At 45.1% G+C, this 17822-nt stretch overlaps 1 protein-coding gene across 8 annotated transcripts in view; it reads right to left on the reverse strand.

Annotated features, from left to right (window-relative positions):
* ttc6 (tetratricopeptide repeat domain 6) overlaps positions 1-17822 on the reverse strand; it is a 630178-nt gene that overhangs the window by 6907 nt on the left and 605449 nt on the right. For 6 of the 8 annotated variants that reach the window (XM_070879081.1, XM_070879080.1, XM_070879076.1 and 3 more), the window contains one exon: positions 13334-13559. In XM_070879081.1, the coding sequence (XP_070735182.1) occupies positions 13334-13559 (226 nt within the window). Of the gene's footprint in view, positions 1-13333; positions 13560-17822 lie in introns of those variants that run through there. The other 2 variants (XM_070879083.1, XM_070879084.1) reach the window with 2 other exon arrangements.

The following is a 17822-nucleotide window of genomic DNA, read 5'->3' on the forward strand; positions in this document are numbered from 1 at the left end:
TGCCGCACGCTCTTTCCGCTGTCTGCGCTTGATTTCTGCATGTTCTCGGCGTTGAGACTCGAGGTGTTCAGCGCCCTCTCGGATGCACTTCCTCCACTTAGGGCGGTCTTGGGCCAGGGACTCCCAGGTGTCAGTGGGGATGTTGCACTTTATCAGGGAGGCTTTGAGGGTGTCCTTGTAGCGTTTCCGCTGCCCACCTTTGGCTCGTTTGCCATGAGGAAGTTCTGAGTAGAGCAATTGCGTGAGAGTCTCGTGTCTGGCATGCGGACTATGTGGCCTGCCCACCGGAGCTGATTGAGTGTGGTCAATGCTTCAATGCTGGGGATGTTAGCCTGAATGAGGACGCTGATGTTGGTGTGCCTGTCCTCCCAGGGGATTTGTAGGATCTTGCGGAGACATCGTTGGTGATATTTCTCCAGCAACTTTAGATGTCTACTGTGCATGGTCCATGTTTCTGAGCCATACAAGAGGTTAGGTGTTACTACAGCCCTGTAGACCATGAGCTTGGTGGCAGTTTTGAGAGCCTGGTCTTCAAACACGCTTTTCCTCAGGTGACCGAAGGCTGCGCTGATGCACTGGAGGTGGTGTTGGATCTCATCGTCGATGCCTGCTCTTGTTGATAGGAGGCTCCCGAGATATGGGAAGTGGTCCACAGTGTCCAGGGCCGCGCCGTGGATCTTGATGACTGGGGGGCAGTGCTGTGCGGTGAGGACAGGCTGGTGGAGGACCTTTGTCTTACGGATGTTTAGCGTAAGGCCCATGCTTTCGTACACCTCAGTAAATACGTCAACTATGTCCTGTAGTGCAGCCTCTGTATGTGTGCAGACGCCGACGTCGTCCGCGTACTGTAGCTCGATGACAGAGGTTGGGGTAGTCTTGGATCTGGCCTGGAGACGACGCAGGTTGAACAGGTTGACTGCGGCAACTACAGAGGAATCTCCCTGCTATCAGCCACTGGGAAAGTCGTCGCTTGAGTCCTCATCAACCGTCTTCTTCCCGTGGCCGAGGAGCTCCTCCCGGAGTCACAGTGCGGATTTCGTCCCCTACGGGGCACAACGGACATGATTTTTGCAGCGCGACAGCTACAGGAAAATTGCAGGGAACAGCGCCAGCCCTTATACATGGCCTTCTTCGACCTTACAAAGGCCTTTGACACTGTCAATCGTGAGGGTCTATGGAGTGTCCTCCTCCGTTTCGGATGCCCCCAAAAGTTCGTCGCCATCTTCCGCCTGCTCCACGACGACATGCAGGCCGTGATCCTTACTAACGGATCCATCACAGACCCAATCCATGTCCGGACCAGGGGTCAAACAGGGCTGCGTCATTGCCCGAACCCTCTTCTCGATTTTTCTCGCCGCCATGCTCCACCTCACAGTCAACAAGCTCCCCGCTGCACTGGAACTAACCTACAGAACCAGTGGGAACCTGTTCATCTACAGATTACCTAAAAGTGGAAAGGAGGAGGAGGAAGAAATATGTAAGCAAATATGTGAAATGAGTAAAGGACATAGAATAATAATCATGGGAGGTTTTAACTACTCCAAATAATCTGGCAAGAAGAGCTAGTGGAATGTGTACAGGGAATGGAATTTTTATAATGTGTGGAAGACTCCTTTCTTATCCAGTATATAAAAAGCGCAAGAAAGGAAGCACTGCTGGATCTAGTAATGGGAAATGAACCAGAACAGATAAGAGAAGTAAGCGTAGGAGAACATCCATGCAATAGTGATCGCAACATAATAAGGTTTAAGATAAAGATTGAAAAGGACATAAGTAAGATAAAGACCAAAGTAATACATTCGGGAAAAAAAGCAGATTTGAAGGGATGAGAATGGAAACCGGGAAAATAAATTGGAAAAATGTACTGTCAAACAAAAAAATAGAACAGCAGCAGGAAACATTTAAAACTAGAAAGCAAGAATAAACTAGTCAGTAATGACACACCAGGATGAATAAAAAAATAAGGGGCAAAGGTAACGATAAACTCACAGGTAATGACAGCAAAATGGCAGAAATATTAAATAATTACGTTGCCTCGGTATTTACCAGGGAGACAAACATGGTGGACATGACAGTAGAAGAAGACATAAAAAAATATATAAATACATTTAAGATAGAAAGGGTGGAGATAATTGATAAACTAACACAACTGAGGGGATTAAAGCCCTGGTCCGTATAGGTATTAGCTATCTGCCAGTCCTCTGACAGTACACATTTTTCTAACTAATTATTAAATATGTGTAGTAAATATGCCTCTGCTATCTCTTCCCTAGATTCTGTTAAAATGTGTAGATGCAATCCATCCAGACCAGGGGTCTTATCCTCTTTTGAGTTTGATTAGTTTATTTAGCATATCCCCTCTTTTTATTTTAAAAGGACTTATCTCATTATCCAATGTCATGTTCACCTGTCATATCACCCTGGAGATGGATTACATCCGCACATATTTTAAAAAGTTAGGCAAGAGATAGTAGAGATACAAATGCATTTTGGTGGACATTTAAAAAGTGAAATAGAATAAGTCCAGCTGAATGTCGGTGGTAGGAAATTTACTGAAACCCTTAATCAAAGATGTAATAGAAAAACATCTAGAAACTGAAATTATAATAAAAAGTAGTCAGCATGGATTTCAAAAGGGAAGGTCATGCTTGACTAACCTTATTAAATTCTTTGAAGAAGTAACAGAAAGGATAGACAAGGGTAATGTAGTAGACATATCATGGACTGCAGCGGTTCAAGAAGGCAGATCACCACCATCTTCTCAAGGGTAATTAGGGATGGGCAATAAATGCTGGCCTTGCCAGTGACACCCACATCCCATGAATGAATAAAAATAAATTAAAAAAAATAATGGGAGTTATCAAAGCAGTTCACTTATCTGCTTTTTCTGACACACGGCCATCTTAAAGCTAACACCTGCCTGACTCCTGAATTTATATTTAATCAAGGTCCTATTATGTATAGGATCCTAATACCATTATCACTTGGTTTCTGCCGGATGAAGGGATTTGTTATCACCCCAACCCCCTTTACATGTTGGTCTTCTGTTGGCCAAGAACTCAGATGTACACAAGATGTAATAATAGAGAAAGACCATGCCGTCTGAATATTATACCAATGTTTAGTGGCCAGACCAGGAAGAAAGAACAATGGTTCCCGATTCAACTGCAGCATTCCCAGGGAGAGAACAGGGTGATTCAGGCCCGACCGTAGATCCTCCCAACATTTGGTTCTAGAATAACAAGCTGTCAAATCGAACACAATCTATTCCCTTCATCATCTAATAAGGCTCAATCAGATCACCCCTAAGTCTGCGCTTCTCTAAAGTGTAGAGTCCTCTATGCTGGTCGGTGATTGGAGTGTGGGCAAGTATAGCAGGAGTGGCGAGGTTGGGGTGCAGGAACGGTGAGTGATCGTGGAAAGATGTGATCGGGATCCAGGAGAGGCATGAGTTTGGGGCCAGAAGAGGAATGGGCCCAGGGGCAGCACAGGCCAGCCTACACTGTGATATGTGTGCTCACTAGGTCCGTGCAGCAGAGCTGGTATCCAGTCGTCTTGGTTAATCCTTGCCACTGGACCAAGTCCTAGCTCTGTCAAGCCCATGTGGTGGCTGGTGTGCAACGGCCACCACACGTTAAAAAGATCCAGCACAGGCATCTTCCACCCGTTAGGATGTAGTTCGGGACCTGGAATTTCAGGTCCTTCATTGAAACACCTGTGAATTCATCCCTTTTTGACGTGGGAGCAAGTCATCCTCGATACGAGGGATCGCCTATGATGATGAGTAGACATAATATATTTGGATTTTCAAAAGGCCTTCGATAAGGTAGACTCATGACTGTCAGAACATGTGAAGTAAGGTGCCAAGTAGCAGAATGGATAGCAAACTGGCTATAAAACAGAAAACAGAGATTATGGATTAAAGGTAATTACTCAGACTGGTAAATGGAGAGCAGTGGTATTCCACAAGGAACTATTGTTGTTCACCATTTACATAAAATGTAAAATGTACTTGAAAATCGGAAGTACAATTTCAAGATTTGTGGATGACCCCAAATTGGGGGGGGGGGTATAGTTAATACAGAGGACTGTCACGAAGTACAGAAATACATTATTAAACTGTGTGTAATTGGCAACTGAACCTTAATATAGGTAAGTAGGAGGTGGTACATTTTGGTAGAAAGAATAAGGAGGCCACATACTCCTTAGAAAATAACGGCGCGATCTCGCCAACTGTGGCGAGACTGGACAGATGAGGTAGATGGTGGGTGGCAAAGCCGCTACTTGCTCCAGCCCACACTGTATGAACAATCTTCCATTGATGGGGCTTATTAAGCACACCCTGTGAGGTTCCTGGCCAATTAAATGAAGCTGGTTTGATGACATCATCAGCCAGTTTCCTTAAAGGGACCATGTCCACATTCATTTTGACAGTTGTGCTGTCAGTGTTCTACAGCATTGAGCTTCTGCAAACACTGACGAGCACTGCACAAAGGTGCACGGATGCACTCAGGCTCGCCCATGATTCCCTCCATATGCTTATGGAGGGAGTCACAGCATGCAGGGAGGTTCTCTTCCCTTCCAATGGACAGAAAAGACCTCCCTAGGAGATCAACACAGCCTGGTTTCAAATTGCACATAAGGGCACAAGCAGGGATGTCAGCAGGAGGACATGACAGCAGTGGCGCAAACCTTTCAATGATCTCAGTAGATCATGAAACGTTACTGCAAAGCCAGACTCAATCTCATCCTCCTGTGCCACTCATCACATCCCCATCACTGCCTTCCTTACCCTACACTTGCTCATTCATACTCACACCAACTTACCTTACACCTCCACCCATCCCTCTCTATCTACAATATCACTTCCCCATCTCACCAGCCATTCATTACACTCAACCTCATCCTTGTCCAATCATTCAAACTGACAACACACAAGGGTAGACAGTGCTTTAGCGAATGTTCATGTAAAGTTTCTGTTAATGTGTTGTCAAGCACTGAAATCTTTATTTTCACCACTTTGCCTTCTTGGATACATTTGAAAGTGTCTTCGTGAGTTCCAGTGAATGGTAAGACACCACCCCCCCCCCACCCCTCCCCTTCTCCCCCAATGGTGATGAGTGTGAAAGGAATGGCTTGGAATTTGTAAGGCTGCTTTATGGTGCTGGTATGGGGTGGTGCCAACCTGGCGTATCATGTGGCAGCCAGGGTGTACAGTGTTAGGTGAAGCAAATCTGGACACGGTGAGGCCATCACTGGCGTCCCGGGCAGCAATGTGCACAGGTGATGTTGCCTTGTGTCCAGTGCGGCATCAGTTGATTACGGAGAAGGTTGGTGTGGATGTTGGTGTTGCTAGTGTGCTCGGTGATGCTGGTGTTGGGGCTGACCATGTTGGGAATCTGAGGACCAAGGTGAGATTTTTTCAAGGACACCGATGCTGATGGAATAGCTAGCAAATGAGGTTGAGATGAAAGAAGCGATTTGTCAATGGTAAGAGAAGTTGTTCCACTGAGGTGACACTGGATAGAGAGTTTACTTCAAACACTTGCTGGCTGCATAAAAGTCAACCTGTCTTCTAAATGCAGTTAGCAACGGCTTTTAACCTTGGAAAGTCAACACCTATGAAATGGGAGCTTTCATAGACCATTTGCAGCTATCAGGTTAATGACTCATTCGATGCTGACACAACACCCGCCCGACCTACCCGACGTGATAATTGCGCTCGGGAAACTCGTTAAGAACCTGGTAAAATGGTCAGTACAGTAAACTCTCGTTTACCCACATACAAATGTAACGGAAAACCCGCCGTAACGGAATTTAAAATATTGCGAGATTCGGCAATTTAACTGTCACACACGTGAATATCTCGCTCACTGCAACTATCGGAAACGTGAACAGATTGCTCAATTACAAATAAATTGACGCAGGCGTGGACTTCTTGCTCACTTTTCAACTGTCACACACATTGAAAGCAGTTCACTGCAACGCATCAGTCTGTCGAGTGTACTTGTTCAAAACACCCTGAAATCAAACAATTTAAAATGCCTTCTGACAGCACTAAAAGCAAATGCAGCATTCGGAAACGAAAAGTATTGAACATTCAGCAGAAATGAGAAATTATAAAGAAGTCTGAAGCTGGCAGAAGTGTGAGTACTTTAATGGACAAATATGAAGTTGGATCATCAACAATTTATGATGTCAAGAAGCAAAAGAAAGATTTAGAAAGTTTCACCGCTGCTTCTGAATCTTCCGTGAAGGCAATGTCCCACAAGGATTTGCGAAAGCCGAAGCTTGACAAACTGGACCAAGTGCTTTATGAATGGTTTTCTTTGAAACGGTCTGAAGGTGTGGCAATTTCAGGGCCAATGATTACAGCAAAGGCCAAGGACATCAAGATGAAAATGAATTTAACTGAAGAGTGCATTTTTTCAGAAGGCTGGCTCACACATTTTAAGCATCGTCACGGCATTCGCCAGCTGGATGTGATGAGTGGAAAAAAATCAGCAGACAATGAGGCCGCACAGAATTATTCAAGAACATTTGCTGAACTGGTGCCGGAAAAAAAATTGACTGCAGATCAAATGTCTAGTTGTGGCAACATCTTTGCATGTTAATTGCCCCCCAATGTGACCTCGCTCATTCAACTTATGGGTCAGGATGTCACACAAAACTTCAAGTGCCACTATAGGAATAACTTCATGCGCAAATTAATTAATAGCGATCAATCAATCTTTGATTCCCAGAGAGCAAACAATATTAAAGATGCCATCTATGCATGTTCGCTGGCAGGGAGAGAAGTAAAAAACATTTCATTGAAGAGGTGTTGGCACAAGTTGTGGCCCAATGTCATATTTGAAGACAGTGCTTCTGATGACAAAGAATTTGAAGGTTTTAATGTTCGTGCTAATAAAAAATAGGCTGTAAAAGAAATCGTGGAGATTGTTAGCAGTGCACACGAAACAAATGCACTTAAATCCTTCGCACTTTGTCAATTATTTGTTTTATATTTCAAAAAGTTATGAATCGATTTTCAATCTGAATAGCTCAGTGGAAAGAGCGGATCAAGATCTATATGATATGATATATAAAATATTTCATGGGTGGTTCTATAACCTTCAGATATTAACTTTAAAATGTAAACTCGCCCTATCGGAAAATTTGTTTACCCGGAGTTGCCGAATCCACAAACAATCCGGGTAAACGAGGGTTTACGGCACATGGTAAAATTCTGCGTAATTACCTTTTAATAAACTTTTAACTATCTAAATTGGCTGGCCCGCGACTTGGTGTCAAGTCTATGAACTGCAGCCAGACCCGTCACTTAGGAAATTGACAAGGAGGTGGGTTCTGAGCGGGTCCTGCCCCACTGCCAATCTCAGCCATTTTGACAGCGGGCCCGCCTCCAAATCTGCACTTGCAGGGCTCGGCCCTAATCATCATCATAGGCAGTCCCTCGGAATCGAGGAAGACTTGCTTCCACTCCTGAAGTGTGTTCTTTGGTGGCTGAACAGTCCAATACGAGAGCTACAGACTCTGTCACAGTCGTTGAGGGAAGGGGTGGGTGGGACTGGTTTGCCGCACGCTCCTTCTGCTGCCTGCGCTTGACCTCTGCACTCTTGGTGTTGAGACTCAAAGTGCTCAACGCACTCCCGGATGCACTTTCTCCACTTAGGGCGGTCTTTGGCCAAGAACTCCCAGGTGTCAGTGGTGATGTCGTACTTTATCAGGGAGGCTTTGAGGGTGTCCTTGTAATGTTTCCTCTGCCCACCTTTGGCTCATTTGCCATGAAGGGGCTCTGAGTAACGCACTTGCTTTGTGAGTCTCGTGTCTGGCATACGAACTATGTGGCCTGCCCAGCGAAGCTGATCAAGAGTGGTCAGTGCTTCAATGCTGGGGATGTTAGCCTGGACAACGACACTGATGTTGGTGCACCTGTCCTCCTAGGGGATTTGGTGATCTATCTCCAGCTACTTGAGGTGTCTCCTGTACATCGTCCATGCCTTGGAGCCATACAGGAGGGCGGGTATTATTACAGCCCTGTAGACCATGATCTTGGTAGATTTGGGGGCCTGGTCTTCGAACACTCTTTTCCTCAGGTAGCCGAAGGCTGCACTGGCGCACTGGAGGCGCTGTTGAATCTCCGCATCAATGTCTGCTTTTGTTGACAAGAGGCTCCCGAGGTATGGGAAATGGTCTACATTGTCCAGGGCTGCGCCGTGGATCTTAATGACTGGGGGGCAGTGCTGTGCGGCGAGGACAGGCTGGTGGAGGACCTTTGTCTTACGGATGTTTAGTGTAAGGCCCATGCTTTCATATGCCTCAGTAAATACATCGACTATATCCCGGAGTTCAGCCTCAGAATGTGCGCAGATGCAGACGTCATCCATGTACTGTAGCTCAACAACAGAGGTTGGGGTGATCTTGGACCTGGCCTGGAGGTGGCATAGGTTAAACAGCTTCCCACTGGTTCTGTAGTTTAGTTCCAATCCAGCGGGGAGCTTGTTGACTGTGAGGTGGAGCATGGCTGCAAGGAAGATCGAGAAGAGGGTTAGAGCGATGATGCAGCCCTGTTTGACCCCGGTCCAGACGTGGATTGGGTCTGTAATGGATCCGTTGGTAAGGATCACAGCCTGCATGTCATCATGGAGCAGGCAAAGGATGTTGGCAAACTTTTGGGGGCATCCGAAACAGAGGAGGACGCTCCATAGACCCTCGCGGTTGACAGTGTCAAAGGCCTTTGTAAGGTCGAAGAAGGCTATGTATAAGGGCTGGCGCTGTTCCCTGTATTTTTCCTGAAGCTGTCGCGCTGCAAAGATCATGTCGGTTGTGCCCCATAGGGGACGAAATCCGCACTGTGACTCCGGGAGGAGCTCCTCGGCCACAGGGAGAAGACGGTTGAGAATTACTCTCACGACAACTTTCCCAGTGGCTGATAGCAGGGAGATTCCCCTGTAGTTGCCGCAGTCAGACTTGTCCCCGGCATGCTCTCCTCCCTCCAGATGAGAGAGATGAGGTTATGTATCCGTGCCAACAGCGCCTCTCCGCCATACTTTAGCGCCTCAGCAGGAATTCGATCCGCACCCGTAGCCTTGTTGTTCTTGAGCTGTTTTATGGCTTTTCCAACCTCGTGCAATGTTGGGGTTTCACTGAGGTGGTGGCGGGTCGCATGCTGCGGGATGGAGTTGAGAACACTCGGGTCAAAGGCAGAGTCTCGATTGAGGAGATCTTTGAAGTGCTCCTTCCAGCGGGCCATAACAGCCTCGGTGTCCTTGATGAGTGTTTCCCCGTTCTTGGCCAGCAGTAGGGTGGGACCTTGGGAGTTTGGACCGTAGGTAGCTTTGACTGCGATGAAGAATCCTCGCATATCGTGGCTGTCTGCCAGTTGTTGTATCTCCTGTGCTTTCTCCATCTACCACCTGTTCTTTTGGTCCTGGGTTTTTTGTTGGACCTCAGACTTGAGCCGTCTGTAATGTTGCTTTGCTGCTCCAGAGTTGGGTTGTTGCTTGAGGCTCAGAAATACTCTGCGCTTGCGATCTATTAGTTCTTGGAGCTCCTGATCGTTTTCATCAAACCAGTCCTGGTGTTTTCTGGTTGAGTGACCAAGTGTCTCTTCACTGGCACTGGTTATGGAGGCCTGGAGGGCAGACCAAATGCTGTGGGCATTCAGCATCTCAGGGTCATCCAGGCATGCCAGGTTAGCTGTGAGGCAGTGGCTGTATAGGGTTCTCTTAGCTGGGTCTTTAAGTGCCCCGGCATTGACTTTTTTGGGGCATTGCTTCTGCTGTTCCCTCTGCTTTGGGGCTATGTTAATGTCGATGATGGATCAGATTAGGTGGAGGTCCGTCCAGCAGTCATCAGCTCCTGTCATGACGTGGGTGATGCGCACATCCTTGCAATCCCTAGCTCGGACGATGACATAGTCGAGCACGTGCCAGCGTTTGGAGCGAGGGTGTTGCCACGATGCCTTGTATTTGTCCCTCTGGCAGAATAGGGTGTTAGTGATGAGGAGTTCATGTTCTAGACATTTTGTCAGGAGGAGGGTACCGCTGGAGTTGGCTTTCCCTACCCCCTCTCTGCCAATCACACCTCCTTAGAGGACCCTGGCCTTAAAGTCATCTAGGAGGATCAATTTGTCGCCTGCGGGGACGTGGGACAGGGATGTTACAAGGTTGGAATAAAAACCCTCTTTGTTCTCATCCCTTGCATCGAGTGTTGGGGCGTACGCACTGATGACTGTGGCGCATTGGTTCTGGGATAGGGTGAGTCGAAGAGTCATGAGGCATTCGTTAACTCTGCAGAAGGAGTCTTTGAGGCGGTTGGCCAGCTCATTTTTGATGGCGAAGCCGACTCCGTGAAGGCGGTGTTTTCCTTTCCAGAAAAAGGTGTAACCTCCACCTTGTTCCTTGAGCTGGCTTTCCCTTACCCATCGGGTCTCGGTTAGGGCGGCGATGTTGATGTCATAGCATCTAAGTTCCCAGGCGACTATGGCGGTGTGGTGTTCCGGCCCTGACGCTGTTGGAGTTGTCCCTGAGGGTCCTAATATTCCAGGTCCCGAACTTCATGTTAATGAAGTGGAAGATGCCTGTGCTTGAGTTCTTTTAACATGGGGTGGCCGCTGCACACCGGCAACCACACGGGCTTGACAGAGCTAGGTCTTGGTCCAGCGGAAAGAGAGTCCAAGATGACTGGTACTGCTGTATGAGCCTAATTGCCTACGGAGAGATGCTTAATTCAAGCGAAAAGTGACCCAGCCAGTCCTTACCTTTGGCCAGACAGCCCAGCCCAACAACGCACTCCAGGTCCCTTCGACAGTCGGCCCGGCCCAACGATGCACTCCAGGTCCCTTTGGCCAGAGGGCCTGACCCAACGATGTACTCCGGGTCCCTTCGGCCAGAGGGCCTGACCCAACGATGTACTCCGGGTCCCTTCGGCCAGAGGGCTTGACCCAGTCTCGTATTCCAGGTCCCTTCGGCTAGCCGGCCCGGCCCAACGATGCACTCCAGGTCCCTTCGGCCAGAGGGCCTGACCCAACGACACACTCTGGATCCCTTCGGCCAGCCGGCCTGGCCCAACGACGCACTCTGGGTCCCTTCAGCCTTACACTCCAGGTCCCTTCGGCCAGAGGGCCCGGCCCAGCCTCGCACTCTGGGTCTCTTCAGCCAGCCAGCCAGCCGGCCCGGCCCAACGACAGGCTGTACCTGCCCTAGGCCATTAGCGGTAAACACTGACTGGGCTGCAGACTACTGACTTACAGTTTAGACTTTTAATCAACTTTTAATTAACTTTTTATCTACTTTTAAACTTTTAATCAACTTGAGAAACTTTTTAAACAATTCGGGAAACTTTTAAAACTTTTAAACAACTTGGAGAATTTTTCTTTTGAAACCTCCGGAGAAACTTTTAAATAACTTTGGAAAACTTTGGAAGAAACTTTTAAAACATCCCTCAGAACTCCAGCGGACAAGTGACCTTCCTAATGCCTGCCCCCAACCAAGCCTTGGGCCACTTACCATCAAGGGCGCTATTCAGCACCAAGCTTGCTTAGGCCCTAAGCAGGGCCTAAGTGTCTCAATGAGATAGAGGAGCAGAAGGATCTGGGGTACAGATACACAAAAGTAAAACACGAAAAATAGCAATGCAGGTTAATAAGGCCATAAAAAAGCAACCAAAGTAGTAGGGTTCATTTCTAGAGGGATAGAATTGAAAAGCAGAGGCATTATGTTAAACTTGTATAGAACCTTGGTTAGACCACATTTGGAGTACTTCGAACAATTCTGGTCGCCATATTATAAAAAGGATATAGAGACACTGGATGATACCAGAACTGAGAGGTAATACCTATCAGGAAAGATTGAACAGACTGAGTCTTTTCTCTAGAAAAGAGAAGATTGAGGGGGTGACCTGATAGGGGTATTTAAGATTATGAATGCGCTTGATAGGGTAGAGGTGGAGAAGATGTTTCCACTCTGTGGGAGACCAGAATTAAGGGCCATGAATTTAATACAGTCATGAATAAATTCAATAGGAAATTCAGGAAAAACTGTGACAAAATGTGTCTGTCTATGACCACTGCCCATGCATTTAACATAAAAACATCCCAAGGCGCTTCACAAATAGGTAAAATGAAAATGGATGCTGAGCCAGGAAGGAACAGATTAGGAGGGATAACAGAAGGCTAGTTTTAAGACATGTGCTTAATAATGTTTTTAAAGATGGACAGAGAGTTGTAGAAACAGTGAGGCTTACAAAAGGAGTTCAAAAAGAGGACTGAGGCAGCTGAACGCTCAGCCACCAATGGTGTGTGCACAGAAGTCCAGGATCAGAAGAACAGAGAGGATATAAGGCTGGAGGAGACTGCAGATAGATGATGGGACAAAAGCATGAAGCGATTTCTAGATGAGGATAACAATTTTGACTTGAATGCATTGGGGAAAAGGATCCAGTATTGATTAGTGAGGATGGAGTTGATGGGCAAGTGGGACTTAGTGCAGGACAGGATATATGCAGCAGGATTTTGGATGGAGGATGAGTTTACGGAGGTCTGCAAAATAAGTGTTAGAGTAGTTGAATTTAAGTGACAATGGGATTTGTAAGGTGGAGGAGCTGAGGCAAGGGCAAGTGCAGGCAATGCTGCAGAGGTGGGGCTAAGGCACCTTGGTGATGGATAAGTCGTGAAATTTATAACTCAACTCTGATTGCAAGTGATCTGGTTCAGCTTGAGGGAGTGGCTAGGAAGGGGGATGTAGTTAGTGGCAAGGGAGCAGAGCTTGTGATGGTGGCAGAAGATGTTGTCGTCGGTATTCCTGATATCGAGCAGAAGGAAACTATGCTCATCCAGCACTTAATGATGGACAAGCAGGTCTGACAGCACTGAGGCATTTGATGGGGCAAGAGAACTGGTAGCAAGATAGGGCTGTGTATTATTATTGTGCTTATACAGCTCTGCAGCTGTACATGTATAGTGTACATCTTGTGTCAATTTTGAACTATCCAGTTGATTATTGCCATGAAGTGCAGTCTCAAATTTTTAACTGATCTTGAGAGCATAAAGTAGAATATCTAGGCAAATATATTGTTGTTGTATCTTTTTTTAAATCAAGGAAATTATTAATTTAAGGCTCTTATCTAGAACATGCATACACACATATACGTTTAGTTTATAATATGCAGATAAAAGTTGTCTTTATGTAATACAATATTTAATTCAAGCAAGATTCATGTTTTTTTTCCTAAACTTAAGATTTGGGAATGTTTGTTAGAGATTTTTCAGTGCATCTCACAGCACCTGTCACTTTCCAAGATACTTGTAAAAAATGTGTACGTTTCATCTTACCCTGTGAATAATCTTTCTCAGCATCTTTGTACTGCTTTAGAGTGGCATAGAGGTTTGCTCTGTTGAAGTATATGTGAGCTGAATAAGGACTAAGTTTAATAGCTTCTTCAAAGTCTTCCAGTGCCTCTTTGGCATGCTGAAGCAGAACACGGCATATGGCTCGATTCAGCAAAGCAGATTCATCGTCGGGTTGCAAATCAATTGCCTTGGTGTAGTAGTCATGGGCCTGGGAAGTAATTCCATTGAGATTGTTTAAAATGATTACATTTCATTGCTAGAATACCTTTCCATTTAGCACAATTTTACACATCTGTAATCATTAATCAGGCATCAGATAATTAAACAATAAAGCACACTATTTTGTCAAAGGACAAAACTGCCACTTGCAGATACCATTATAGCTTTAAGGAAATAAAGATGCCAAATATTAAATACCATTCCATATTTGGTAATTAAATTCTTGAATATTTCTGATTGTAGACCTATCCAAATATGTCAGAAACCTTTATTAATTTGACATATCAATTTGACATTTTGAACCTAGCTTGTAGATGTGGAAGGACTAAAAATGAAACACACTACTTCACTTGCTTTGTGGAGCTCTCAGGAGTTGGTGTTTATATCAGGCAAATTAGTTTAAGGAAACCGGGGGAAATTTTCACCTTCACCATTTAGGCAGTAAACTGGTGGAGCATATTGTGCATTCGACAGCTTTTCTGTTCCCATCGTAACTTTCCCTTTTATGCAGCCCTCTAACTTCTGCTCCAGTACCACATTTTCTGATCCCCAGTCAAGTGTGTTGCAGATTAAGCTCCCCTTTAGCACTGTCAAAATAGGAAGCAGAGCTTATATCAGAAAATTAAATGAAGTGAATAAATCTGGAATAAAAAGCTAGTGTCACTAATGGTGACCATGAAACTACTGGATTGTCGTAAAAATCCATCTGGTTCACTAATATACTTTAGAGAAGGAACTCTGCCATCCTTACCTGATCTGGCCTATATGCGACTCCAGCCCACAGCAATGTGGTTGAATCTTAACTGCCCTGTGAAATGGCCTGGCAAGCCACTCAGTTCGAACAAACCGCTACAAGAAACAATAATAATAAAACCAGACGGATCACCTGGCATCGACCTTGGCACCACAACGGCACACCCAGCCCAATCGATGCTGCAACATCCTCCTGACTAGCATCTGGGGACTTGTGCCAAAATTGGGGGAGCTGTCCCACAAACTGGTCAAGCAACAGCCTGACATAGTCATTCTTACAGAATCATACCTTTCCGCCAATGTCCCAGACTCCTCCATCAGCATCCCTGGGTATGTCCTGTCCCACTGACAATACAGACACACCTGAGATGGCAGCACAGTGCTATAAGTGATATCTTTATACACAGCTACACAAGCACACACACTACAAGATGTCTCCTTAATAAGAACTGTGTCACATGACCTTGCCACATGAACTTTCATTGTTATTACATCAGTAGTTGTTATTACATCAGTAGTCCACTAGGTCAGGTTCTATTACACTTCTCCTTCCTTATTGAAGAAGTTAATCATAACAAAATAATCATTATAAATAACTTGCATGGTATACACAACAGATATGAACTTATTTTTCCATATTTACAAATCAAACTTAACCACTGGTATTCTGTTTCAAAGAGAATACCTTCGTTCTTGAACAGAACTTTCCAGTCTTGTTGTAGAACTCATTCTAGGCTGAGCCCCAGGAGAGTTTTTCTCCAAGGGTAATCATTGATCTACATTTTGATTATCTACACCTTCTGACTGTTTGTCTGCCTGACTCGGACTCAGACTTAAATTCTGACTTTCTCTTGGACTTGTTTCTAGTACATCTGATGTAGGATTTCTACTTGACTTGTAACAAGACTATCTGACCCATCAGAAATAATCGAATCATTCCAACTTTCAATTCCTTCACACCTGTAGGTAAAATATGATCAATGTGAACAAATCTAACCTTTCCATGATCAAACATCTTGACCAAATATGTGCGAAGGTCATATATCTTCACTACTCTTCCTGGTAACCACTTTAACCATTTATGGTGACGGATCTTCACTCTAAGCTTCTGATTCAATTTCACACTTCTCTCTCTTACTCTATCTCTATCATGACTCTCTGTTTTGATTGTTTCTCTTCTACTGACTGTGCCAAGTTTGGCTTTAACAATGAGAACCTGGTTCATGGCTGTCATTTGAGAAACAACTCTGCTGGTATGAGGAGTATTCTGATAAGTAATCAGACAATTTGCCAGTTTGTGGTCCAATGACAACTGCCCTTTCCTTAGATTTGAATCCAACATTTGCTTGATGAGGACATGTTTTACAATTTGTATTGTGTGCTCTGCTGCACCATTTGAAGCAAGGTGCTATGGTGAAACGTTGGTATGTTTCACACTGTTTCTGCTCGTTAACTGTGCAAATCCATCTGAACAAAATTGTGGCCCGTTATCAGACACAATTACTTACCCCGCCACCATAAGTAATGCGTACAAAACTCTAGGTCAAGCACATTCTCAGGTGTTGGTCATGAAGATCTCCTAACAATTTGGACCTGAACTTATTTAGGATAACCACTCTTGCTCCCCACATGATACAAATTTTATCCACTGGCAATTCATTCCTATGAACAAAGTATGAATGAATATCTTCCTCCGATACCTGGTTTGGCCATCCATTTGTTATGTAATCGTACACCTTTGACATAACTGGGCCACATTTGGTTGCTCTGCCAATCTCTTCAGCTGTGACTGGCAGCTCATCAATGTATGAAACATAGAACACTTCTTCCCTATTGGATGTAACGTGACGGGGATGGCAACCTGGACATGGCATCAGCATTACGGTGATCAATCTTAGAGATAATGTTCTCCGTTTCTAGTCTTTTGAGTTCTTGCTCAACTTTCTTCTTGAGTGCGTATGGTACGGGAAGTGGCTTGCAGTAAACTGGTCTTGTGTTCTTCTGCTCTGACACTAGCCTTGAAGTCTTGGATCGGACTGCCTGTTTCGCGGAACACCTTCGGATACTGCTTCATGACGTCATCTTTTGATGCAAATTTTGTTTCCACATGAAAAATCTCATTCCAATCCAACTTCAGTCATCCCAATCAATTTCTACCTATCAAGGCAGGTTTGTCTTCTGTCACGACTATGAGGGGCAAGCTCTGAAACTAATCCTTGTATTTCACTAGTATGGTGATACTTCCTACAGCAGGGATTTGCTCTCCTGAGTAGCCTCACAGCTCTATATTCAATTTCTCCAGTCGAAAATCACGCATCTTGTTGAGATATAGTGATTCCAGTACTATGCACACTGATGCACCAGTGTCAATTTCGATTGGTATCCTGGTTCCGTCAACGTCAACTTGGATGACAATACTTCGCGAATCGTTGTGACATACCTTCGTGCTCCTGATGACGTGTATCTCCACAACCTCCCGTTGCTTCTCTTCAATGCTATGTAATATCTGGCAATTTCTACTTCTAGCATGGAAAGTCAGTTTACTCTTCAGTCGGTAAGCCTTTGCAAGATGTCCAGTTTTCTCGCAGCAGAAACACACTTTAAAACTGAGATGAGGAGAAATTTCTTCTTTCAGAGGGTTGTAAATCTGTGGAATCCACTGCCTCAGAGAGCTGTGGAAGCTGGGACATTGAATAAATTTAAGACAGAAATAGACAGTTTCTTAAATGATAAGGGGATAAGGGATTATGGGAAGCGGGCAGGGAAGCGGAGCTGAGTCCATGATCAGAACAGCCATGATCTTATTGAATGGCGAAGCAAGCTCGAGGGGCCGTATCTCAGTTTTAAATGGGCGGGTCCCTTATTCTAAGATTGTGCCCCTGAATTCTGGTCTCCCCTATCAGTGGAAACATCCTCTCTGCATCCACCTTGTCAAGCCCCCTCATAATCTTATACGTTTCGATAAGATCACCTCTGAAACCTCTGAATTCCAATGAGTAGAGGCCCAACCTACTCAACCTTTCCTTATAAGTCAGCAAACCTGAGGACTGGGAGAAATTTAGAATTCAGCAGAGGAGGACAAAGGGTTTAATTAGGAGGGGGAAAATAGAGTATGAGAGGAAGCTTGCTGGGAACATAAAAACTGACTGCAAAAGCTTCAAGATATGTGAAGAAAAAAAGATTAGTGACGACAAACGTAGGTCCCTTGCAGTCAGAATCAGGGGAATTTATAATGGAGAACAAAGAAATGGCCGGCCAATTGAACAAATACTTTGGTTCTATCTTCACGAAGGAAGACACAAATAACCTTCCGGAAATACTAGGGGACCGAGGGTCGAGCGAGAAGGAGGAACTGAAGGAATATCCTTAATAGTCAGGAAGTTGTGTTAGGAAAATTGGTGGCATTGAAAGTCGATAAATCCCCAAGGCCTGACAGTCTGCATCCCAGAGTACTTAAGGAAGTAGCTCTAGAAATAGTGGATGCATTGGTGATCATTTT

The sequence above is a fragment of the Pristiophorus japonicus genome, chromosome 4 (genome assembly GCF_044704955.1).
Source record: "Pristiophorus japonicus isolate sPriJap1 chromosome 4, sPriJap1.hap1, whole genome shotgun sequence".
Classification (NCBI taxonomy): Eukaryota; Metazoa; Chordata; class Chondrichthyes; family Pristiophoridae; genus Pristiophorus; species Pristiophorus japonicus.